Source organism: Mizuhopecten yessoensis, unplaced genomic scaffold (assembly GCF_002113885.1).
Source record: "Mizuhopecten yessoensis strain PY_sf001 unplaced genomic scaffold, ASM211388v2 scaffold10311, whole genome shotgun sequence".
Lineage (NCBI taxonomy): Eukaryota > Metazoa > Mollusca > Bivalvia > Pectinida > Pectinidae > Mizuhopecten > Mizuhopecten yessoensis.
The window spans coordinates 34,062-60,735 of record NW_018408483.1 but is presented as its reverse complement, the minus strand read 5'-3'; the positions used below and the strand labels follow the sequence as shown (position 1 = coordinate 60,735).

The window sequence follows — 26,674 nt, the reverse complement described above, 5'->3', positions numbered from 1 at the left end:
TAAATTTCATTATCCCCCAGGTCATCTGCTCTCCCTTGAGGAGAGGGTATAATTTACAATAGCAAAATAATGTATTTGAATAGTTTTTTAAGTTCTTATCCTTTGTTGACAAGTATTGTATTTCACTTTGTTTACATGTTGTTTTCTACATTTTGTACATCTCAACAATGAAGTTGAGCTACTAGTACCTATAATATAACTCAGGTGACCGCTAAGGCCATTGGGCCTCTTGTTAAGCTGACCTGGTTCGTCGTCCGTCTGTCCGTCAACTTTTCCTTTAAAACGCTACTAGTCCTGAACAGCCAAGTAGATTTTGACTAAATTTGGTCTGGAGCATCCTTAGGCCAATTGGATTGTATAAACAGTGTGTGTGGCTCCCCTGGGGGCAGAGGGGCGGGGGAGAATAGGGGAAATAGAGGTAAAACCTTTAGAATCCTTCTACCGTAGGGATTTAGGGATTTTATCCTAGTTTAGTCTGGAGCATCCTTAGGCCTAGGCCAAGGGGACTCAATTTTGTATAAATGGTGGATGTGACCCCCTTGGGGGCAGAGAGGCGGGGCCCAATAGGGGAAACATAGCAAATTCTTCAAAATCCTTCTTCTGTAGGAATGACAGGATTTTGTCCAAATTTGGGATGAAGCACCCTTGGGTGAAGGGGAACCAATTTTGTATAAATGGTGGGTTAGACCCCCCTTGGGGCAGATAGGCAGGGCCCAATAAGGGATATAGAGGAATACAATTGTAGCTTTAATATCCTTTTTCTTCCATTGGGATGAAGGTATTTTGACCATTGAACAGTAGCATCCTATGGGGAAGGGAAATCAATTTTGTATAAATTGTAGGTTTGAACCCCCTGGGGGCAGAGAGACGGGGCCAAGTAGGGAAAATAGCTTCAGAGTTCTTCTTCTCCTGAAGGAGAATGACAGGATTGTGTCCATATTTGGTCTAAAGCATCCTTGGGTGAAGGGGATCTAATTTTGTATCAATGTTGGGTCTAACCCTCCTAGGGGCAGAGGGATGGGGCCCAATAGGGGAAACATGCTAGTTCTCCAAAATCTTCCTTTTCCTGTAGGAATGACAGGATTTTGTCCAATTGCATATAAATATAACCCCTGACGATGATTGCTTACAGATGATGGTAATTCTGTATCTTGTGACATCCTTGACTTGTAGTCCGTCACTGCTGTCATTCTAGTCGTGAATCCTCATTTGACGTCATCAGGTGATGGCCAGCCCTCCTCAAATGTTTCGACCCTTAATCACTACATCCTCCGGCTGGTGGGTCAGTAGTGGTGGCCAAACCACTACTCGTCTATGTCGGCTTCCACACCGGCTCATCTCGTTTGTGCCATAGCCAGCACGATGCTCTCTCTGCAGCTTCTCCCAATCGCCTGATGGCGGTAGCTCTTGCCCTCCCATTGAGTCCTATCGACTGTAGTGTCCTCCACACTGACTGTGCGGGGAAACCTCTACAGCCAACCTCCACTGGAAAGAGCCATACTGTCCATCCTCTGCTCCTGCACTTTTCCATCAGCTCATCATACTTGGCTTTCTTCCTCTCGTGAGCTTCCTTGCAGCCTTCCTCCCATGGTACGGTGAGCTCTATGGTGATGAGGGGTCTGGATTGCTCTGTCCATATTACCACGTCAGGCTTCAGTGTTGTTTCCACTATTCCTGGAAACACAAGCTTCCTGTCAAGGTCAACCTTCATCTCCCATGTTGGCGCCCGTTCCAAGATGGATGAGGTGCTTCGAGGCTTCACTGTGGCTTTCTCCCCTGGTTTCACAAACTTGATACCAGCTTGGTTTGTTCTTACACCAGTTCTTTTCTTCCTTCTCTCCACTTCAAAGATATCTGCTATGACCTGCAAGACATTGTCGTGCCTCCATCGGTATCTACCCTGTCGTAGTGCTTCTTTGCAACCAGACAAGATATGAGCCATTGTTCCTCTTCCTCCGCATAGCTTGCAGCAAGGATCCTCTGTCAATCCCCACTGATGCAGGTTAACAGGAGATGGTAGCGTGTCATACAAGGATCGTAGCAGAAATGACTAACTATGTAATACATGTACACTTCCAGAAACATCTGGCTATTTTAACTTCAATTTTACTAACATTTCCAGGTGAGCGGTACAGGCCCTCTGGGCCTCTTGGTTTAACCATATATTTATGCAGAACATTGGATGTAATACATGCTATAGAAAACATCGTCCGTTCGTCATTCTTTCTCAAATTTCACCTGAAGGTTCCCCATGATCCTTTATTATGCATATTGTTTGTTTGGACTGATCACAAAACCAAAATAGCAAAGGTTTGTTAGTGCTGTTGTTCAAAAAGTTCTGGAGGGGTCTTTCTCAAATTTTACATGAAAGTTCCCCATGGTCCCTTGTAACACATATTAAATTTTGGGACAGAAGTGAAAACCAAGATGGCCATCAGCCAGCCATCAGCCAGCCATCTTGAATTTGGGAATGAAAGTTTGTTAGCGCTTTTTCTCATAACGTATTGGAGGGATATTTCTCAAATTTCACATATACATGTAGGTTCCCCACTGTCCCTTGTTATGCATATCGTTTTTTTGGACTGATCACAAAACTAAGATGGCCGACAGGCAGCCATCTTGAATTTAAGAGTTAAAGTTTGTAAGCATTGTTCCTCAGAAAGTACTGGAGGGATCTTTCTCAAATTTCACCTGAAGGTTCCCCATGATCCCTTGTTATGCATATCGTTTGTTGGGACTGATCACAAAACCAAAATGGTTGAGTTTGTTAGTGCTGTTGTTCAAAAATCTTTCTCAAATTTCACATGATGGTTCCCAATGGTTTCTATTTCCACATTTCGAATTTTGGAGATGATTGGAAAACCAAGATGGCTGGCAGGTGGTCATGTTGAATTTGGGCGTAAAAGTGTTTGAGCCCTTTTGCTCAAAAAGTATTGGAGGGAACTTTCTCAAATTTTATATAAGGGTTTCTTTTGTTCTTAGTTATGCATATCAAATCATATCGGCCGGCCAACTTGTTACAGTTTAAGTTTGTTATCGCTATTTCTCAGAATTTGCTGGAGGAATTTTTCTCAAATTTGATATGTAAGTTCCCCTTGGTCATGAGTTGTGCATGTTAACTTTTGAGGTTGATAAAAAGATTGATTAAGATGGCGGACATGCAAACTGATCAAACAGAAAAGAAAAGATCGAACTGACATAGAGCCCACGAAGATGGTACAATGTTGGGCAACGAGATCCCAGTGATTACGCTCACTTTGACTCTCTACACCCCTGGAATAGGTAATAGCAAAATTGAAGGCTCGGTGTATACCACCTTGTTGTTGAGACAAGAAGACTAGTTCGATCCTGTGATGTACATCAAAAGAAGCTCGCGGTCACGTAACGGTAAAAATTGACAGGCTTTGAAGTCGAGTGTCGCTCCTTTGTAATCTTCAACGGACAGGTGTCACCCTAGCATTTGGTCAGTTTTTTTTTTTTTTTTTTTTTTTTTTTACCTGAGACCAATTAAACAGCTATCTTCGTGCCTTCAAGTTTGCTTTGACATATTCCAGGGTCGCAGAGAGCAAAAGTGAGCGAACCCCCTGGATGTCGAGGATGCTCTCTGGATGGCGTTTGGGTTTACTCAGCCGACCTACTCAATCCTTCTCCGTCTTTTGACCTCTGCTGACATGTGCACTTGATTCATGTCCGTTTATCGGTATTATTCAGTAGTGTCATTTCCCATGATTCTGATCCAGGGTGATCTGCTAGATGCGTTTGTTTTGTGCGGTTCGATTTTGTGTTAATTTCATCACCTTTTATTTGTTAATATTGATGTTTTGCCAGTTGGTTCTAGGTCTCGAGTCTGGCCTTGTATGTCCTGATGTTGATGGGTTGATCCTCCATATTGCTGGTTTGTTGATGTTATCGAATGCTTTGGCAAGTCGACATTATATACAGAGGCGCTATATTTATACTCAGAAGTAAAAGACTCTATCCTTTATTTTTTTGATTGGACAGAAATATTAAAAGGAGTAATTTTGGACTACTGCAATTTTTGCTCTGTTCTATAATTTGTCAGAATGTAAAGATATGGTCAGCATATGATGTGGTTCCTTCCTAAAACCAATCGGTTCCTTTCGGAGAAGATTGTCGACTGAGTAAGTTATTCATAAATATCCATGACGCCTAACTCGAAGTTCGTGCTTAACTGGTCACGGGTAGCAGCAGCGATATTTCTCCACAATTATTGAAGTTGGATAGAAAGCTTCACAACAAGGATTAATTAAGTATTTTCAAAATTGTATTATAATCAACCTCTCAAAACCGTTTTGTTACCTCCGCCTCTCTCAGCGTAGGTGACGAAGCGGTCTTGAACTGATTTAAATTAGATTGGGTATTTTCCAACATTTAGGTCTTGGTGTCCGCCCAACCATTTCGATGAAGCTGTTTTTGCAGCAAGCCATTTCCTTTATTCCTGCGGCGTCACTGTTTAATTAATGCCATCATACTTTGGTCTTTCCAGTAACGTAACTTTTCCTGTTGTTTTTCCCCGTTACATTCCCGCCTTGATCAGTATAACTCGGAAGTCAGTTGACCAGAATTAGTTGGATTGTTTCTTGGCAAAGTAGTGAAGAATGTCCTCGAAGCTTCTGTCTGTATTTCTGCTTTAATTCCCTCTGTGTACGCTTGCTTGTCTACTCAGGCTAAAATCACTTGTGCTTTATATGTTTTACAGTGAGAATTGTATAGACATAAACATCACAATGAGGTCCCGAACACAGGTACTAGCCTCGTCTGTCAATGCACCTATAATACAAGTACAAATGTATAAGTGAATTGACAGACAGACGAGGCAAGTACCGGAGCACACACCATGCAGTAGGCTATCTTTGTTGTTGAACGTCGATGGGAAGCTTGAGCTTGTGGAGACGTCTAAATATCCTCTTCTGACTTGATACGTTCCCAGCAGAATAGCCTGCCAGCAACGGACTCCGGTTGCGCAGGGATTAAAACAATTTGCATTGTATCAAGCTTTTACACTATATTTTATTGTAAATACTTGTTTATTATATTAATTTATGTATGGTTTTAAATCTATATGCATATACCCTTAATTATACTAGAAGGAGTAACTAACATTTTAATGGTAATATGTTTATTACTTATTTCTTTTCATGTAATGTTAGAGATTCCCATGTGATTCATTAATGATAAAAGGAAGGGCAGAACTTCCTGGGGTGATTCCTCCACAGTTTGTTTAAGTTGGACTTGAACTCATTAAGTGTTTTTGATGACACTGTTTCCTCAGGTAGACTGTTCCAGACATTGATCACTCGGTTACTAAAGACATTCTTACAAGTGTTTAGACTGAAAGATTTCTTGAATATTGTTTTATAGTGACCTCTAGTGATATTGAGTGGTGTAGGCCGAAACATCAGTCCGTAGTCTAACTTGTCGATCCCGTTCAATATTTTGTACAGCTCAACCACACCTGCCCACTTGCGCCTGTACTCAAGAGAAACAGAATGCAAAGCGTTATCCTAAAAGGAGCTGTCTCTGAACAGGTACCAGTACTCTCTGGTGTACCTCAAGGGACAGTTCTTGGACCTCTGCTGTTCCTAGCCTACATAAACAACATGCCAGATTCAGCAAAATCATCAGAGACCAAACTATTTGCGGACTACAGCCTCCTCTATAGAACCATAAGCAACCAAGCCGAAAGTGATCTACTGCAGAAAGATCTAACATCATTAGAGGACTGGGAAAATAAATGGTAAATGAGCTTCAATGCGAAAAAATGCATTGTAATCCGAATACAATCCAAGAACCGTCCTGTAATACCAACCAACTACCAACTGCATGGACACACACTAGACACCGTTGAAGCTAGCAAATACCTAGGAGTAACAATCAGCGATAACCTAACCTGGGACAGACATATTGACAATATAGTGGGTAAAGGCAACAAAACACTAGGTTTCATAAGACGAAACCTAAAAGATTGCACTAAAACGGTTAAAACAGCAGCATATTCAACAATAGTAAGACCCTCAGTTGAATATGCATCCACGGTATGGGATCCAACAAAACAGACCAAAATAAAGGCAATCGAACAAGTGCAGAAAAGAGCAGCCAGACTTGTAAACAACAACTATACAGACCGCACACCTGGCTGTGTAACAAACATGGTAAAATCATTAAAATGGGAAAGCCTTGAAGACCGCAGAAAACAAAATAGGCTATCCATGCTGTTTAAAATACAACATGATCTAATAGACATAGATCGGCAACAATATCTGACGCCAAATGATAGCCGGACCAGAGGTAAAAACCGCTTCTACCAAGAAAGGGCTACAACAGACGCCTTCGGCCAATCATTCTTCCCAAGGACCATCAGGGACTGGAACCAACTACCAACATCAGCGACATCAGCCAACACAGTTGAAGGATTCAGAGCTGCCCTGAAGGCATGCTCTGCTAAAATCTAGACAGTAACATCCTGTACATAATTTTAATTGTATACATATAGAGAACGTTTTAATGTAAATAGTCAAGAGAATACTTTCTGTGTTGTCCGACACTGCGCAAAGTTCTCGCGGAACAAATACATTCATTTATTGAATTCGGTTCCTTACCTGGAAGAAGAAGAAGAAGAAGAAGAAGAAGAAGACCTAATGTTCTTAGGCGTTCATGGTAGGGCACATTCTATATTTCTAAGTACCCTTTTAGTGGCTCTTCGTTGGACATTTTCGATAGCTATTTTGTCCTTGTTTAGAGACGGTGACCACACTTGCGTAGCGTATTCCATGTGTAGACGGATAAGGGACTTTTACAGGGTTGTAAAACGAGCTATGTCCATAAAAATGAAAGTTCTAAACAGAATACCTATAACATTTTGTTAGCTTTCGACACTGCTGCATTGACTTGGGTTGAGAATTTTAGGTTGTTTGTCAAAGTGAACTCCAAGGTCCTTTACTGTGGCTGCTTTCTCTATTTCAGTTGTTTGTCCATCTTGCGTCAAATAGTATTTTGATGATTTGGGGTTGTTACCAATCTCCATATGTTAACACTTCTTGGTGTTTAGCTTCATGAGCCAGGAGGATGTAGATTTTGAGTTTGCGTGAGCTTGGACTTGAATGAGGGAGTTTCGAGCGGGGAGATTTGTAAGTTTTTGTCATAATGAGGGAGTCTTCTTCCTCATGAGGGAGGTTTAATTTGACAGCTTTACTGTTCTCAATGTCAAACTAGAGACGTATACATTGTAATATATTCACGTCTCTGGTCAAACACCTATTTCCAACGCTCCTTAAAAAGGTCAAATCCGAATTTAAAAGACTGATATAATCATTGGGCCGTATCTCATATATAATAGAAATATTTCAAATGAGCATAAACTTAATATTTGATCTTAGAATCTAATTCCGTGGTAAAACTTGACTTATTCTTGATTGAAACATCTGCCAAGTCGTCAGAAGGGGCGTAACTCTAATAGTTTGTTTTTTTATGAAAAAAGGGAAGTAACTCAGTTTTTGTTTTGATGTTTGAACGTTCCCATTGCTAGTAGATATTCGTTCATACCTGCAAGATCATATCCCAGTATGTACTATCGACCAACATCTATTAAGACTCATATTACGCAGCTGTTGCCTTTTGTGTGATACTCTGCTTCCTACCTTACTAAACCGCTAAGAATTCCTAACACGATGTCATCGAGTACGTACGTGTAGTGCGTTATGAGAAACTGAACAATCTAGTCTAGCTGTTGCAGGGTATATCTCGAGTAGTGATAGGCTTGCCCGTGACGCCACCAGTGGTTTAATTTTGTTCTGTTCGAAAGACAATTTTAGCATGCACTTTTTTTGCAAGATCCGGGTCGTTTCGCCCTTAATCCCGTTCGCACTACTGGTCGTTTCGCCCTAAATCCAGTTCGCCCTATGTTGTTTCGCTATAACTATATTTGGGTGATAACTATCTGTTAAAATGTTTCAAATGATTAAAAATACATTTTAGTTTATGTATCACAAACACCATCAATAGGCTGTTGTCTATGATAAGGTTGAAGTATTTATATGGAGTGTAAGCATTAATGTGCTGAACCATATTTTCATATTAAAGGGGCCAAAAACAGGTTAATTGGACTTGGTTAAAAAACTTTGAGCCCTGAGGTTAATGTTTTTGGGCAATTATTTTTGCATAGTGTTGGATCACCACCAACAGTAGGCTGTTGAATTGGTTGCCTAGCTATTTCACGTTGTCTATCTCGTCATCTCTTTTGAAATGTACAACATGTTAAGGTACAGCAAAACCTTGTTATATTGCCACTATTTGTTCAAAGAATTTTTGGCATTATAAAGGGGTTTGGCAATAAAAAGAGGGGAAATATAAAGGAATTCTTAAGAAAACATAAGTAAGGAATATGAAAATATGTTAGCGCATTAAGCGAGGTGGCAAATGAAATGACGGGCATTATATCAAGGTTTTACTGTACATGTGTTTCTATTGATATTTTCTATCTTACAACATATATCAGCAATAGGCGACATATGCTGTTCTCCAACAGCCCTTGTTATATATGTTTGTTACCTTGCTGTGATATATTCTTATGTTTTGTCATCATAATAGCTCTTGGGTATCTTGTAACAGAACAGAACAGAATGGCTGCTAGTGGAAGAATTTTGGTTTACTTGAAACGAAAGGGACACGATCACACACCGACGATTGCCAAGTTTACACAGGTAGGTGATTGTCAAGTTATACAGGTGGTGCACTTGATTGTCAAGTTTACATGCAAGTAAAAGGTTATGACATTTTACACTGGCAGGTGGCTGTCAAGTTTATACATGAGGTTATAGGTTGACTGAAGTTTATATCAGTGGTTGACACACACACATATATCTCTTTGTTTAGAACCTTCCACGGTTTGACTTTATCAGAGATGTATATATATGTACATTACGAAAAGATTCTTGTTACACAACCAATAAGTGTTTCTGTGTGACGTTTCAATGTACGGTATATGTACACTCTCGCCTTCATCAGACAAATGACCAGTGAAGCGTATGTACACAGCGGTGTAAAATGTGTACGAGTTGTCCATAAATCGATGTCAATTCAGCTACACTGTAGGTGTATATACAATAAGTTGTCAAATATGTACCGAAATGACTTGTTTTATGTACAGTATACGGCTCAGCTTTATTACAGCACACAGAGCATGGCTATCTTGATCCTGTCCTGTTGTTACATGCGTTGACAACACACCAAAAAATCTATTCAATGCTTTCTCCAGATTTGAAATGTTATATAGGCAGATTTTCAAAGTTTAGATGGGAATGTACGGGAAAAAATTAAAGCATCCGATCTAGAAATAGGGTGTCAAAAAAAAAGAAGCATTTGCAATAAAAAAAAAAAAAGGACCACTTCTATTTCTCGGATCATGTCCAATCAGAAATATGCCAAGATGCTATTGTATCATTAATATAATGCTACTGTAACAGGAAAGAAAGCAGTGTATATCAATTTATATAGACTTAGAAGGTGTCTGAAAATAATTGTGATCTCATAGGTCTAATAATTTTGAGAATATTGAAAAATGTCTAAGCAAAACAAATGAATGTGTAAAGTAGTGTTGAAATATATATATATATATATATATATAAAAAAAGGAAAGAAAACAGTTGTGCGCTTCCACCAGGGATCAAACCCATGACCCGGCCGCAGCTTCCCAGCCTGTCGCTTTCCTGATTGAGCTAAAGGGAAATTCCCCCTAGTGTGAAACTAGAAGGCAACCTTAATCACATGTACAATTAAAATCTGCCACACAACAAACGATAAAGACACTAAATTGAGTATATTACCAGAGGAGAAGGCTGAGGTAGGCTAAACAATAAATTGAGTATATTACCAGAGGAGAAGGCTGATGTAGGCTAAACAATAAATTGAGTATATTACCAGAGAAGAAGACTGATGTAGGCGCTTGTCTTAATTATTCCATTGTTATAACATCTACAGACTGTACTTCATTTCAACTCTGTACTTATTCTTATATATTTTGAATTGAAAATCAAGCAAGGGTTACTAGGCAGACAAAGAAAGCATGTAGGACAGGAGAAGCAAGGGTTACTAAGCAGACAAAGAAAGCATGTAGGTCAGGAGAAGCAAGGGGTACTAGGCAGACAAAGAAATCATGTAGGTCAGGAGAAGAAAGGGTTACTAGGCAGACAAAGAAAGCATGTAGGACAGGAGAAGCAAGGGTTACTAAGCAGACAAAGAAAGCATGTAGGTCAGGAAAAGCAAGGGGTACTAAGCAGACAAAGAAATCATGTAGGGCAAGAGAAGCAAGGGTTACTAAGCAGACAAAGAAAGCATGTAGGTCAGGAGAAGCCAGGGTTACTAGGCAGACAAAGAAATCATGTAGGTCAGGAGAAGCACGGGTTATTAGGCAGACAAAGAAAGCATGTAGGTCAGTAGAAGCAAGGGTTACTAGGCAGACAAAGAAAATATGTAGGTCAGGATCAGCAAGGGTTACTAGGCAGACAAAGAAAGCAGGTAGGTCAGGAGAAGCAAGGGTTACTAGGCAGACAAAAAAATCATGTAGGTCAGGAGAAGCAAGGGTTAGTAGGCAGACAAAGAAAGCATGTAGGTCAGTAGAAGCAAGGGTTACTAGGCAGACAAAAAAATCATGTAGGTCAGGAGAAGCAAGGGCTACTAGGCAGACAAAGAAAGCATGTAGGGCAGGAGAAGCAAGGGTTACTAGGCAGACAAAGAAAGCATGTAGATCAGGAGAAGCAAGGGTTACTAGGCAGACAAAAAAATCATGTAGGTCAGGAGAAGCAAGGGTTATTAGGCAGACAAAGAAAGCATGTAGGTCAGTAGAAGCAAGGGTTACTAGGCAGACAAAGAAATCATGTAGGTCAGGAGAAGCACGGGTTATTAGGCAGACAAAGAAAGCATGTAGGTCAGGAAAAGCAAGGGTTACTAAGCAGACAAAGAAATCATGTAGGTCAGGAGAAGAAAGGGTTACTAGGCAGACAAAGAAAGCAGGTAGGTCAGGAGAAGCAAGGGTTACTAGGAAGACAAAGAAATCATGTAGGTCAGGAGAAGAAAGGGTTACTAGGCAGACAAAGAAAGCATGTAGTGAGTATATTACCAGAGGAGAAGGCTGAGGTAGGCTAAACAATAAATTGAGTATATTACCAGAGGAGAAGGCTGAGGTAGGCTAAACAATAAATTGAGTATATTACCAGAGAAGAAGGCTGATGTAGGCTAAACAATAAATTGAGTATATTACCAGAGAAGAAGACTGATGTAGGCGCTTGTCTTAATTATTCCATTGTTATACCATCTACAGACTGTACTTCATTTCAACTCTGTACTTATTCTTATATATTTTGAATTGAAAAACAAGCAAGGGTTTCTAGGCAGACAAAGAAAACATGTAGGTCAGGAGAAGCAAGGGTTACGAGGCAGACAAAGAAAGTATGTAGGTCAGGAGAAGCAAGGGTTACGAGGCAGACAAAGAAAGTATGTAGGTCAGGAGAAGCAAGGGTTACTAGGAAGACAAAGAAATCATGTAGGTCAGGAGAAGCAAGGGTTACTAGGCAGACAAAGAAAGCATGTAGGTCAGGAGAAGAACAATAGAACATAGAACACTATCCAGCACCCAAGTACTGTAATTTTTATATGCTAATTATTTTCACAAATATCCTTTGTTGTACCATATTTCACGTTGAACTCCAGTGAATCTACTCTATGTGTATAGGCCGTATGTTTCAGAGTGTTTTGGACTGTTTTGTGGAGGACAAGAGCATTAACCAGTCAGAGGTGTTTGTAGAATTGGTTGATAATCACCTAATAGTTACAGATGACAAACTGGAGTCGAGACACAACTCAATCAAAATCAGGGTAAGACCTGCCATATCAGCAGATGACAGACTGCATTGACTACCCCCTGTTGGCTGAGATGTCTACAGCTGTTTTAAACTTTTCATCCCCAGTGTGCTATTAATTGAGCTCACACTTGATTTTGGGATTGGTCGGGTGGCGGGTGGCGCAAATGGATAGCAATAGACGACTCCTGAGTGAGTTTCCTTCCAGTGTTCACATGTGCTCAATCTGTATCCTTCCATCTCGGACAACAAGAGTGGTAAAATGTTGTTTCATATGTACAAAAACGGTTACATTATATTACAAATGATTCACAGAGTCGGGGAAAACATATGTTGGACCAGTATATATTAATTAAGCTTAGAGCAGTTGTTAATGAATTTATTGGTTGTCTCTGTGTCAATGTTAGTGAAATGAAAATCAAGAGCATTTTGAGAGATGTACAGTCACGCTGTTCTTTAAAAAAAAACCAGTTGGTACTGAAGGTCAGGATTATATATTTATGTTTGTACATTTACCACAACCTTTCCGGATATAACACCCCATGTACAAAATACGGGGATAGATGGAAGAAACCACTTAAACAAAAAGTAGTGCTCGTTCTTGGAACCATGATATATTTAATATAAGTTGGAATGATTTAGGTAAAATGTGTGTACAAATCTTAATGAAAATGTTTCAAAAATAATTACTAATATATGTACCGATAGTGTTAGCTGTTAGGGCTCATTTGCCATAGCATGATTATCTTGAAGAAAATGTAACACATTTATTTTATCTGGTATGTTTTCAAAAATATTCAAATTCAAAACTAAAACAAAATAAAATGTACATGGGAATTAAGATTATTATGCTTGACAGGAAAAACCAAAATTTTCAGAAATTTATCGAAAAATGTATTTTGAAATTTTGTGTTAATAGCTCTTTAATTAAGTAATGCTTTGTCATCTGGGCCCAGATGCAGAACCTGTATAAAACATTGATAGAACAGCTTAGTGAGATCTATTTTGAACAGGTGTACGTATACATGTATCATTTTGAGGTTTGGGTTTTGTTATTCCAGAGGCCGTCTTTCTGTCCCATACACAATCTCAGGAAGGATGACATTGGAGCGTTACCAGAGGACATTTTAAATAGAGGGATAGATGTTGGGGCAGCTGTGATACTAGAATCGGCCGACAACAAAATTCTCCTGACTCGTCGATCAAAGAGCCTCCGCACATTTCCAGGCATTTGGGTTCCACCAGGTTAGGATATAATATTACAAAAGTTAAAATCTTGTACCAGATTTGGTGTTTTAGTTATAGTGCATATACATATGACTTGGTATCAAGATATATAGGATCTTTCATGAGTTTCTATTTCATATCAGATTTATGAAACGAGTCTTAGAAGTTTTCAATTTAGCGAGCCTCTGGCGAGCTAAAACTCCTAAAAGTGAAAAAGTTGTGAAAAGTTGAAAACGAGTGTAAGCTCCTTTTTACCAAATTATCAAGATTTGTGGCAATTATGCATGTAAAACGACAATTTTCATGCAACCTTGAAATGTAAAAGCCACCATTTTGACTCCAGTGCGTAAGTCAGTGACGTCATGTACTTGCCCTAGGCATGACGTCACAATTGAAATAATTGAAACTTACAACCAATCACAGGGCTGATAGGTCATATTACATGGGTTAATACGCTAAACAATATGACATGGGTATATTCACTGGATAACACAGTACATCATGTGATAAACAGTTTATAATGTCTATGGCATTATATTAAAGAAGAGGTATTACAACTGCACGCTTTAACAGTAAAATGTAAATAACCGAAATCTCTTAATGACAATTTTTTCAAGCACCTATTAAAATCTATTTATCTGAATGTTTGTATATGTGATAAAATCTTTCAATGGAAGTTTGTGTTTTGTTCTGACAGGTGGACATGTAGAAAAAGATGAAACGGTAAGTTGTATTGGCAATTACCAGTTATAATAGAAAACTTATTATTTTGAATACATGATTTGATTAGATATTAGGTTTTATTTCAAATGGGTGTGTAATAAGGAAAAGAACATACACTAACTACCCACTCAGCAGAAATTGTTACCATGTAATTTTCTGTTATCATCTTCATATTTGAAGTTGGTTCAAGCACATGTTGCTATGCAGATTTTTGTTCTAAGTTTCCGCTGGAACTCCTGAAGAGAAAATTCCATTTTAACATACTAATAATTTGAAGAATGGGAGATATATGATTCCCAATATAAGGAGTTAGGTTACAAAGTAAAATCTTTAACAATTAGCTTTCCCTATTCAGGACTAAAGGTCTAGAAAGTGCTTTGGTATTGTTGATATTTGTTGTTGTTCTTTTTTCTCAGTTCATTGAAGCAGGATTGCGAGAACTGCACGAGGAGACTGGATTGAAGATATTGCCCTCCCAGTGTGTCGGGGGTAATGTACAGATACTGGCCCTTTGGGAGGTAGGTTATATATAGAGCTATCTCCAGCACTTCACAGGCGTATTCCCATATTTTATAGGGGAGAGATAAATCTGTCTATACCTGCTTTAGGGAAAAACAGCTCACATGTGCCCGTTTGTGCGTTTATTTTGAAAACATCACCAATTTACAAAATTATTGCATCGTCACTTTGTGCAGAACTGATCCATACCACAATAGGATTGGGTCATCAATTTTGTCCAACATTTCATGTGTCAGTGATAATAACAGCTAACACTGGGACAGACAGGGTTTACCGTTACAACAGAGTATTTTATAGAGTAGGAATATATATATATAATCAATCTTTTTTCTCAGTCTATTGTGAAACCTAAAACATTTAAACTGAAGTTGAGAATTCTCTTAACATCACACAGGAGTGATCCCAGTGTTACAGTTGTATTGATGCTGGCCCTTTGGGACCTATGTTATACATTAACATTGGTTTTACCCATATCACTAACACACACTGCACTCCCGGATGTTACAATTTTGATACCCTGAAAAAATCAGTTCGTTCTTGATGCCTACATGGTCATGTATTGGTTACACATCCATATGAATAAGAAACCTGGTTCTATTTCAGTCTGTTTTTCCTCCCAAACTGACCCTCGGACTGCCAAAGCGCCACCATGTTGTTGTCTACCTGTATGGGAAGCTGACCTCTGACCTCACATCCGATGTTCTTACGGAGAGCATCCAACTGCAGCCGGAGGAGGCTGAGGCGTGTGTGTGGCTTGACAGGAAAATCTCACAGGATATCGTGGCCCGCAATGAGGAGGAAAAGTCTGATATTGACTTCAACCAATTAAATTTACCAGACATGTTAAAGTAAGTTGATGATCCAACTCCTACCTTCCTTTGTTGATCGTTTGTTAGCTTACCTGGGCTTTGGTATGGTGTACATTATCAGTCTATCACTTTTCCTTTGAAAAAAGATGTCACCAAGAATAGCAGAAAGGATTATGATTAAATTTGGTATGAAGCATCTCAAGGCCAATAATAAGACTTTGTGAAAACGTTATGTGTGGACCATTTTTGTTAACAAGCTGATCCCACTATGTGAATTAAGGATATATTTAAGCAACTGCTCTTTCAGGATGGATTGAAAGATAAAAATATTGACTGGTATGAAGCCTCCCTGTGCCAAGATCATTCTTATTTTAAATAAGTGATGGTGGTTACATGTATTCCTGTAAGGGATAAAAGTTTAGACTAATTGCTTTATTTGCTGAAGGAAATTTTACAAAGCTGTTCATTTCCCCCATAATAGGATTTTTAGGCGGGAAACTTAATTACTGTTTGCAACTCTTTCTTTTTCCAGGGGACTTATCATACGAGATGAAGATAAGAAACAGGTGACAAGTGACGTCCCTCTCCGGCCACTGTTCAACACGTCAAGTGATACAAGTGACGGAGAACGTGTCAGCACTGGGACCAAATTTGCTCTGGAGGAGTGGCTCAATAAGACATCGAAATCAGCAGCTTTGTGATACTCAATCTTAACCTAGCCTTTCCTACACTAACCTGGAGGGGAGGCTAAACAATACAGCGAAGTCTACAGTCCAGTGATACTCAGTCTTAACCTAGCCTTTCTTACACTAACCTGGAGGATATGCAAAATAGGTGCTAAATTTGCAGGCCTGTGATTCTTAATCTCATTCCATTCCAAGGACCTTTACCCACAACATTTAAACATTGAAATAAGGAAAAAATTCTTTTCACTACGAATAGTAAAATTATGGAATAGTCTTCCAGAGGATATGATATCAGCACCATCAATAAATACATTTAAGAACAGACTCGATAAACACCGGATTGACCAGGCAATTATTTATAATTTCAGAGTTAACATAGCTTGTTAAACACATGATGTCCATACCCAAACTTTCATGTATCTATATATATGTGTACATGTATCTATATATATATGTGAACATGTATCTATATATATGTGTACATGTATCTATATATATGTGTACATGTATATATATATATATATGTGTACATGTATATATATGTGTACATGTAGATATATAAATATGTGTACATGTATATATGTATATTTAAAAAACACGTTTGAGTCCAGTGGAGATGATCGTATAGATCCTGTATCAGAAAATAAACCAAATTAAACTAAACTCAACTTTCTTAACCTCGCCTATCCAACACTTATCACGATGAGTGGCTATAGCTAAGTAGACAGGTCTGTGATACTCCAATCATAACCTAGCTTATCCTCCACTAATCTTGAGTGTCAGGACAGGGAATCGGAAGCCCGGTGATAATTCTCAAATCTGCAGAGGTGACTTAACAGGACAGTACTATTAACATCCCAGTGAGACAAGCTGCCATACCACCTAGTGAATGTTATTTCTACCCAAACATCAAGAAATACATATTTATATATGAAGGATTTCAAACCAGTTCCTATTACAATTTGAAGCTCATTTCAGAAAAACCAGATTAAATAGGAACATGTTTGAGATTTTTTTTTTTTTACATGTCAACTCAATTTGTCTAAATATTTATAGGATTCTGATGCTTCATTTCGTCATTACTTGTGATACAATGGACTTAATTACACATATCAAATATGTACCTAGTATGAGAAGGTGTGTAAGTCATGTGATGGTGTGTAAGTCATGTGATGGTATGTAAGTCATGTGATGGTGTGTAAGTCATGTGATGGTATAAGTCATGTGATGGTGTGTAAGTCATGTGATGGTGTGTAAGTCATGGGATGGTGTATAAGTCATGTGATGGTGTGTAAGTCATGGGATGGTATAAGTCATGTGATGGTGTGTAAGTCATGTGATGGTGTGTACACATCATCAGTATGTGTTGCATTTTTTCCAGACAAACTGTCTGTGATAATCTTGCATATTGATTAGAACAACAATGAATTATGATTGTGTATAGTGATTACAATTACTGTTATTTTGATACTAAATATGTCATATTGATATGCATGAAGTAAGGGTAGTGATACTTTTAATTAGAAAAATATGCAAAATTTTTACAAAATTTTAATGTATCCAACATTGTCAACTTGCCTATATATATATATTGATACAATAATAGTCTATATTTTCTACTTCTTTAAAAACTTTCCATATATATATTCTGTGTACAGAATAATTTTTATGTAATATCAAAACAGGTAACATACTTTTTCAGCATGCCAAACATGACCAATGCACAATTTCACATAATCATGAAGATTTGATTATCAAAAGGTATGGTAAATACTGATACATTTTCTGTTTTTGCATCATATAAAAACACATATTACATTACTCATGTTTGAAAGTTATGTGCAGTAGTAATAACTCATGAATATATTTTCTGACAAAGTAATCTTTCCTCTGGATAACTACTTAAGGTTGAGATTGTGTTATAGACAAAGATATGCAGATATATAAAAACAATGAAATAATCTTAAAAATAAAACAAACATACACTTGATTATTATTCTTTTTTGTTTTTTTTGCCCATTAATTAAACAAAATATGAAGGAATATTACATTATTTTGTATCTTCAACATTAAACAAATAAATCAAGGAAAGATACAAAATTTTATTTTAGCACATTTAATTCTTGTCGAAGGTCAAACTCACCAAGGTTAACAAAACTTATATCCATTCACATGAACAACCTACATGCCAAATATCAAGACAAATTAAAGGAAAAGTGGAAAGAAAGCTATTTTTAGCCCACCATCATCTGATGGTGGGCTATTCAAATAGCCCTTTGTCCGAGACTGATAGGATAAACAAAATGGCCGACAGGCAGCCATCTTGGATTTTGACTGAAAGTTTGTTATCCTATTTCTCGGGAAGTACTTGAGAGATCATTCTCAAATGTGATGATAAGTAGGTTCCCTTGGACTGTAGTTATTTACTTTTGAGACTGATTAGATCAACAAAATGTCCGACAGACAGCTATCGTGGATTTGGAAGGTTCGCTATTGCTATTTGTCAAAAACTGCTGGAGGGATCTTTCTCAAATTTCATATGTAAGTTCCCCTTGTTCATCTATATTTTTGAGGCTGATCATATAAACAAAACGGCCGACAAGTGGCCATCTTGGATTTTGACATTTATGGTTTGTTAGTACTATTTCTCAGGAAGTACTTGAGGGATCTTTCTCAAATTTGATATGTAGGTTCCCCTTGATTCTGAGTTGTACATGTTTTATTTTGCGGTCGGTCAAAGAAGATAGCTGCAAGAAGTACCTTACTTATCATTCCCATATTGTAATAATTTGTTCTATTTCTTTTACCTTAATTACTAGTAGTAAATATCTGGGACGACAAACTCACTTTGAAGGCTATCCTTTATACACAGCAGTATTAAGACCAATAGTTACTTCAATGTGCATTTACTCATGTTAACATGACTCGCTCAAACAGATTTAGAGAAAGGAAGAGAAAAGATCAAATTGACAAAGAACTAATGACTATGGTACAATGGTGGGCGCCAAGATCCCTCTCCCTCTGGGATCTCTTGTTTTTTTTAAATCAAGGTGTTACATATGTATATGACAAACTTACTGGTTGTCATTTTTTTTATGAATTTCTGATGTTGAAAGATATTATTGGTAACCAGCTTTTTAGCAAGTATGAAAATTCGACTTGTTTTAGAACTATACAAATTGACGTGTTCTAAATGGGAATCCTCTCATTAGTAATGACATTCCACATACATATGTCCTTTTCTGCTTAAATCTTCAATAAAAAGAACAGTTCTTTCTTGAAATTGTGTAATATTCGGTATCAAAATGAAAGTAGGAATATGTTGCACACGATGATGATATAGTTTATAGTAATTGTGTCATTTAAACGCTCTAGTAGGATTGTATTACCGCACTTTTAACACCCGCACAGGTGTAAGTTAATGAGGTCTCATTTGTCATAAAATGGATTCTGAAGCTAAATGTTCCTGATTTAAGCTTCCTATACCCATACTTTTTGTAGTTATCTTGTTTTGAATTCCATGCGGGGGGCGATACTAATGTTAAATCTCCATAGGCATTGACCCTATCTTTGATCCCTGTGACCATGAAAACGGATGTTAACACCAGTAAATACAAAAACGTAGCGGTTTCTTCATAAATGACATTTATATTTCACAGGGGTGTGAATATTATGATATTTTTCCCGAATGCATGTAACTGTATATATTGATATTACCATCCGTTTTCAATTATGATAGCCATTTACCTCAAGATGGGGGATCCTTCTTATCTATTCTAATTTTAGGACTTCTAAATATGGCATCGAATCAACCATTTCATCCCCACTCTCCTATCGAAATAAATCTGGAAAATAATGAGTCATAATTTTTTCATATTCCAAAAGTTAAACAAAATCGTATGGAGTTTTAAAGGTATCTACAGGGTATCATCAAAATAATTTCAGAAGTCGATTGTATGCCTGAAATCAAAAATGATATATTAATACTGATTTTTTTGGTCACCAGGCCTGAAGAGTCAAGAGAGCTTATAATGTGATAGTGGTGTGGCTATGTGCTGAAAAATATCTTAATATTCAGTTTGATTTGGTTTGGTTTTATTAACAGCTATGGTCATTTAAGGACGTGCCTCCGTGTGTGTTGTGTATGCGTGCTTGCGTGTGTTTATGCAGGAGACAGGGTATGTTGGGGTGCTTGCGCGGATCTGATACCGACTTTATAGTGCTATCTCACTGAAATACCATGCCGAAGGCACCCAGCACAGCATTCCGCCCGGTCACATTATACTGACAACGGGTGAACCAGTTGTTGCCGTTCCCCTAAACACTAAACATTAAGCAGGGAATAACAACTACCATTTTTAAGGACTTTAGTATGTCCCGGCCTTGGGACAGAACCAATTGCCTTCCTCGCCTGGGCGAACGTTCAACATTTATGCCAAAAGTGAGGTGTTGCCAAGCAAGGCGCTAGGAAATAAAAGGAAGTTATAGGTAGAAATAAAGATAAAGATCCCAAATATTGCAATGGGTGCAGCAGATTTATTGTGGTCGCTTTTGTGTCCCCAAACAGAGGACGCGAAAGCAAATCCCCAATTCTGCAGGTATTTCCACTTCAGTCGCCTCTTACGATACATGCCGTGGGTAACAGCAGGTGTATTCTTTACCCGATCCCCCACATTCAGGGGTGTCTTAATATTCAGCCCACTTGAGAAACGTAACTGTTCGTATCAAGAAAACAAGATTATTCTGTTTGTCTGTTTTTAGCTCACCTGGCCCGAAGCTGACTGAATATTAATATAGTGTGGGAAAGAGGAGTTCAGCAAATGACAGTCATGACATTGGCACAATGAAATAATATCGAAATGCAAAAGCGAAATTCCATATGTTAGATTTTCCTCGAGAAAACTAAAACATCTGTACCTTTCTGGTGTCTGTTTGCTGAGCCAGCCTCAGATAACACTGAGAACTGCAACAGAAATGTCACTGATAAAATCCTCCCTTTCTGTGATGTTTCAATAAAGGATAGAGACAAAATAAATGATTATTTTATAATATTTCACCTAACACTTCACAGGTTCAATCCTACAAAAGTCTACTGTGGTCATTTTGAATAAAGAAAACATTAAAAAAAATTGCGATATAATGCAAAAGTCAAGTGAAAGTTTGGTAGTATCACGTTATTTTGCGAAATTTGCAATATTCGGAAATTAAGTTTCGCGTTATATCGCAAAAGTTTCACGAAATTTCTGAAATTTAGTGTCTTCTTCGAAATTGAGAACAATAGGCTTTCGTACATTCCAGATTTAGGTAAAAGGGAAATAAAATATACCCTTTGTATGGGGAAACGCCTTTCATCTAGGTAGCGAAATACGTCTTAAAATGACTTTCTAATTTCTCGACATTACTAGAAATCCCAGTTGTGTTCAGTACTTTGAAGTGGGCAGTTATTCATTGTATATAGCAAGTTAACTTCTGTTATACGGGTAGATCAACTGGCGTGGGAGACAAATAATGAACCACATCATATGCGTGATGGTAACAGAACAGACGATCTACAATACTAATACTTGGTTAGTGTTGTCCAGAACTCGGGCTGTACATGCTTTGTTAATATCACAGGAGGTGATACAAATTAATGATTCATACATGCTGGGATACTGTCAAACATTTTAAACCTCTTTTAATTATCTTCAACTATTATTTGTTGATATCTCTTTACCTGTTATCGACACACCTGTCTCTTTGAGATTGTTAACAGTTCGTATTAGGGAAAATGCGAGGGAGTTAATATGATGGACATGATTCCCAACTGTAGTCGGGTTTTATGACATATAATGAGCAATATCTTATTAAATCATTCACCCCTGAAACCACATTTGAACTCCTCCAATTCAAAGGTAGGACAAATTCATTATGAAATTTCAGGGCTGAATGAGTAAATTGTCTCCCGAGGAGATCCTGCAGAATTATGATAAATCAACACCACGTTTTTTAAACATCACATTGAAATGTTCTTACGTGTCTTGATGATTGTAGAACAATGTCATATTTCCACAGCTTTTTATTGGAATCCTCGAGCCCAAACAGTACTCAACTTTCGAAACGGTTCATCATGATTGACAAAGGCTCATTGCTTAAAATCAATAATAAGAATGAATCATCTTCATTATTAAAACAACTTCAACACACAGAATACGATTTCAAATTTAGTTGTTTATTTTAAGGGAGTTTAATACACCTCCCATTCAGATTAAACAGTTGACCCCTGGTATCGCAATGAGCCTTTAACTCATTCACCATGAAGACACATGTACACTCCTCCAATTCAAATGTTGGAATAGTTCATTATTAAATTGAAGGGGTGAATGAGTTCAAGAATGGAACAGCTGTATAGAGCTGTGTGTTTTATTCTGGCATGCTGTATCTATTTCCAGCTTTTGTAAGTGCAATCATATGAGTGTTTCCTATTTTTAATAAACGACAGATAACACATTTTGATTCAAATGGGGCTCAAATCATGATGACCCTGTCACATTTAGCAAATCACTATCCACTTGAAACAAAAAAATCTCGAACGTAGTCACAGCCAAATATGTAATTCTGGTAGTTAACAATAATTTGTTGTTTGCCTAACTACATAGAATAGATAAACAGACATACATTAGGTTTGAATCCGCTATATTTGGATTTACTGCTTTGACATGGATTGCTATGACGGCGTTGAGGAATAGATATCTTCGCGGTGGCTGAAGGGAGGGTTGCTGAGAGTCCTCGGTTTACCACTTTGATGTGGTATCATTCTTGAATGAAAGGCGGTCAACTCACAAGGCACTATTCGTCTGACCAACAAAAGTCATTCATTTCAATTTCCATATACTTCATACAGCACGTCTATTATTATCCGATACTTATCAGTGTATAAACAGTGAGGAGACACAATACCCAACCATTGTTGGGAACGGGTGTGTAAAATATGACGGGAATAGGGTGGTCATATCAACTAGTTTTACAATTTGGCTGACCACAACATGTCCAATCCTCAAGTGAACATAAACAAGAGGCCCAAAATAGTCCTGTATAGCTCACCTTATATTCACCACATACATGTATCTATAACCGTAATAGGGAGTTAAGGTCAAATGGTCAAGCTAATTGTCACAACTCTTCATATTATATAAATATTCAAAAAGTGTTGGGGGCTGATCCAATTTAACATCTGGAGTATCTTTTTGGTTCTGTGTTTCATTTTTATTTGAAATGTTACCTGCGGTAATGTCATGTGTATCTTCAGGTATGTTGATGATATAATAACCTGTGTAATGTAATAACAGTAACGGCACCTCTATGATATAATGATAAGTTTATCACATGAATCATTGGATATTTATACCTCTGTTATCCACATAAACGTTACCTGTATGATTTGATGTCGGTGGTGTTACCTGTATGATTTGATGTCGGTGGTGTTACTTGTGCGATTTGATGTCGGTGGTGTTACCTGTGTGATTTGATGTCGGGGGTGTTACCTGTGTGATTTGATGTCGGTGGTGTTGCCTGTATGATTTGATGTCGGTGGTGTTACTTGTGTGATTTGATGTCGGGGGTGTTACCTGTGTGATTTGATGTCGGTGGTGTTACCGGTGTGATTTGATGTCGGTGGTGTTACCTGTGGGATTTGATGTCGGTGGTGTTACCTGTGTGATCTGATGTCGGTGGTGTTACCTGTATGATTTGATGTCGGTGGTGTTACCTGTGTGATTTGATGTCGGTGGTGTTACCTGTATGATTTGATGTCGGTGGTGTTACTTGTGTGATTTGATGTCGGTGGTGTTACCTGTGTGATTTGATGTCGGTGGTGTTACCTGTATGATTTGATGTCCTTGGTGTTACCTGTTTAACTGATTACGAGTGTTGTTCACCACCTCACGTTCTTTCCCATCAAAGGAGAGACCAAAACATGTACACCATACTTCTAGTTCGTCACAGAAGTCAAGGAGTCGTCTGGTAGATTCATGACTGCTTGCGACATCAAAACCATACTTTTGCACATGACCTATGGGTCATAATACACATTTATAATCATAACCCGAAACAGACCTTCCGACGAAAGGAGAGTTCTATAGAGATACCTATCAGAAGTACAAAGATAATACACCACGGCCCTTATTCATGTTACCCTTCTCATGCTCATTTAGATTTTGTGCTCAAGTCCAATATCTTGATCTGTCAATAAATAGATAAGAAAAATCATATTTTGTCGATGATTTGAAAGAATTTTGGAGAGATTGAAAGTCTAACACCATTTTCAAAGATGACCATACACCCTGCTTTAAGCAGATTACAAGAAAATTAGTTTGATCACAGAAGCCATGCTTGAGAACGAGAACGGTCTCATGGATACGGGCCCATGAAAAGCACGCCTCTCTTTCATCAAAAACACCAAACATGTTATTCTAAGTCAAATCCGTGTACCCAGTAATGTCATGTTATCAAAGTGAGGGCCGGGGTAGTGACAACAAAACTGTAAGGTACACTTATGAGCATAATCAAAAACATGCATTGATATAGCGAAAAGAAATAGAATATTTCCGAATGTGACCATAATGGTGACAATAAAAAAAGATGTCTTTCGTCTTAATCCAGCTGAGTTTTTTTCGAAACTTTTAGTTGTAATTTTGTCAGCATTTATATCTCTCACTATAACCATAATATTTGGAACATGTTTATCCCACAGCTACGTGTGCTTTATCACTAATAAACGTTGGAGAAGACGTTTCTAACTGCAGATAAATTGTGCCGAATCCTTTTTGTTTAATGACGAATACAGGTTTTTTTTAAATAATTTTCGAAAAAGGAAGGAGTCACAATTATTTGATACTTGATCTTCAATGCTGAATGGAGCTTGGTAAATATTGATGACTTTAGGGGAAATAGGTTGCGACTGGAACCAAGGACCTCACAAATCTTCCTTATTTATAACACAAGTAATTCAATTTGGGTTAGCATTGTCAGTATTGGATAGCAGTTTGATGGTATGCACATATCCGCCCTGACTGACCCCCATGGGCTGATGGGTGGGGCCAAAATGGATCGAATTGACTGAAATTTCAAAAATCTTCTTCTCAAGACCCAGTTATGGTAGAATCACATACTCTTCGTAGATACAAGGGTTTTAAGGTGCTCTACTAAAATTGTAAACTTTATGACCCTAGGGTCTCACGTTTACCCCTGGGGAAGGGAGGGGGTGGCAAAATTTATTATGGTTTATATTGGCAAAAGATATTTTGGATATTACATGTTGATAACTTGATTGGAATTATAACCCTGAGTTGACAGTTTGATACTTTGAAAATTTTGAGCCAGACCCACCCCCAAGGGCTGTAGGGTGGGGCCAAAAGGAGTCATTGTGCTAAATTTTCTTCATTTTCCTTGTAAAGAATAAGAGGTGCTAGTTTTAAATACTTTTTAGTCTAAAATCTGTATGCTAGATATTGAATAAGGTGTTTTGATTGTTTTTTTGTCAATTTGAATAATATTTCTGTTCATGTTTTAAAAACAAAAATCAACTGTCTGTATAAATATATCAGAAATCAGGATACCGTTAAGGCCCATGGGCCTCTTGTTTTATTCCAACTTGCATTTGTAGGGTTGATGATATAGAGTAGAAACATGTTAGTAAACTTAACTTATATTAATATGTGTTGTGGAAGCTCTTTATATAGTTATTTTTTTCATTATCATAACACTGAGTTATGAAAAGTTGAAAGGCCAGAACCGCAAGTTTACAGAAACCTTATACTATTTAAATTTAATTTCTTGGATATCATGCTAACTATACAAACCATTTGCAAAACTTGTGGACGTGCTGTTTTAGTAAGACGTGTTATTATAAACCTATTATATAATGTGTCCAATGCTGAAACAGACTAGTAAGGTGGCCTTCAATGTAATATTGGCAAACGAACAAAAATGACATAGGTGCTATTTTTGTCTGACTGGTAGTTCTCGGACGTTATTGTTAAGCATTACATTAATGCTAGTAGGTGTTTAGGTAATCCCACTGGGTTATTTATAGACACTGGTTTTCCGTACGTGCCTTATACAATGTTAGACAGCTCAGACTTAAGCTCTTCGGATTCAGAGGACAGCTATTCTCACTTTTTTGACTTTGACCTACTCTCAGGTATAGCATACATTTTAATGTCGTATTATACCGAATAGTGATCCTGTATATTGTTATTGGTTCATAAACGCGTTAGTTTTAAACACGACGCTTGACCTAGTTTATAAAATCAAATCGTTCTACACAAATCATAACGAAATGGACTGATTATTTTAAAATGTAAATTTGTGTAACAATATAAAGTACAAATCAAGTAATTATTTAACTAAACTCGCCAAGTTGTCAATAGATATCCAACGCCAAACATAGAAATATATTACAATTATGTATTGATACAACAACCATGTGTATATATATCTAAGCGAACTAGGAGGCTGAGTTACTAGCGCTTTATTCCCTCTTTTTGGTCATCATGCATCTGATTTGTTTTAAGTTATAGTTCCAAATTTAACATTTATTGGACAAGAGTTGATGACGTTCATAATCTTTGCTGGTAAATGTGTCGTTATGAATACACGGAAAAAGAAAGCAAACCAGTTCTGATTGTATTTTATCTGTGTAAATCCTGTACTTAAGTTGTTGGACCATGAACAACTTTTATTCAGTCTGACATTTTTTAATTATACCACATTGCATTGAATGGGCAGTTGTCAGTTACATATTGGAAATCTTTGTGTTGAAGGTTGTCCAAAATCAAAAAGGTTTTTCGGGGGGGGG

General features: G+C 37.7%; 1 protein-coding gene across 3 annotated transcripts; it reads left to right on the top strand.

Moving 5' to 3' along the window:
• Positions 1-7,491: 7,491 nt before the first annotated feature.
• Positions 7,492-16,312, top strand: LOC110460046 (nucleoside diphosphate-linked moiety X motif 17-like). Of its 3 annotated transcripts, none has more exons than XM_021512749.1 (8): positions 7,492-7,581; positions 8,629-8,720; positions 11,761-11,889; positions 12,935-13,118; positions 13,798-13,823; positions 14,240-14,341; positions 14,946-15,190; positions 15,684-16,312. In XM_021512749.1, exons 2-8 carry the CDS (start codon positions 8,640-8,642, stop codon positions 15,850-15,852), a joined length of 936 nt encoding a protein of 311 aa, XP_021368424.1. In that variant the 5' UTR covers positions 7,492-7,581; positions 8,629-8,639; the 3' UTR covers positions 15,853-16,312. The 3 variants fall into 3 exon arrangements, with proteins under 3 accessions (XP_021368424.1, XP_021368425.1, XP_021368423.1); XM_021512750.1 differs by having other exon boundaries at positions 7,499-7,581; positions 8,608-8,720; XM_021512748.1 differs by lacking the exon at positions 7,492-7,581 and adding an exon at positions 7,590-7,698.
• Positions 16,313-26,674: the final 10,362 nt, after the last annotated feature.

Coding starts and splice junctions, on each gene's coding strand:
- LOC110460046 (XM_021512748.1), top strand. Junction 13,824..14,239: donor ATGTAGAAAAAGATGAAACG/GTAAGTTGTATT, acceptor CTTTTTTCTCAG/TTCATTGAAGCAGGATTGCG. Junction 15,191..15,683: donor AATTTACCAGACATGTTAAA/GTAAGTTGATGA, acceptor TTCTTTTTCCAG/GGGACTTATCATACGAGATG.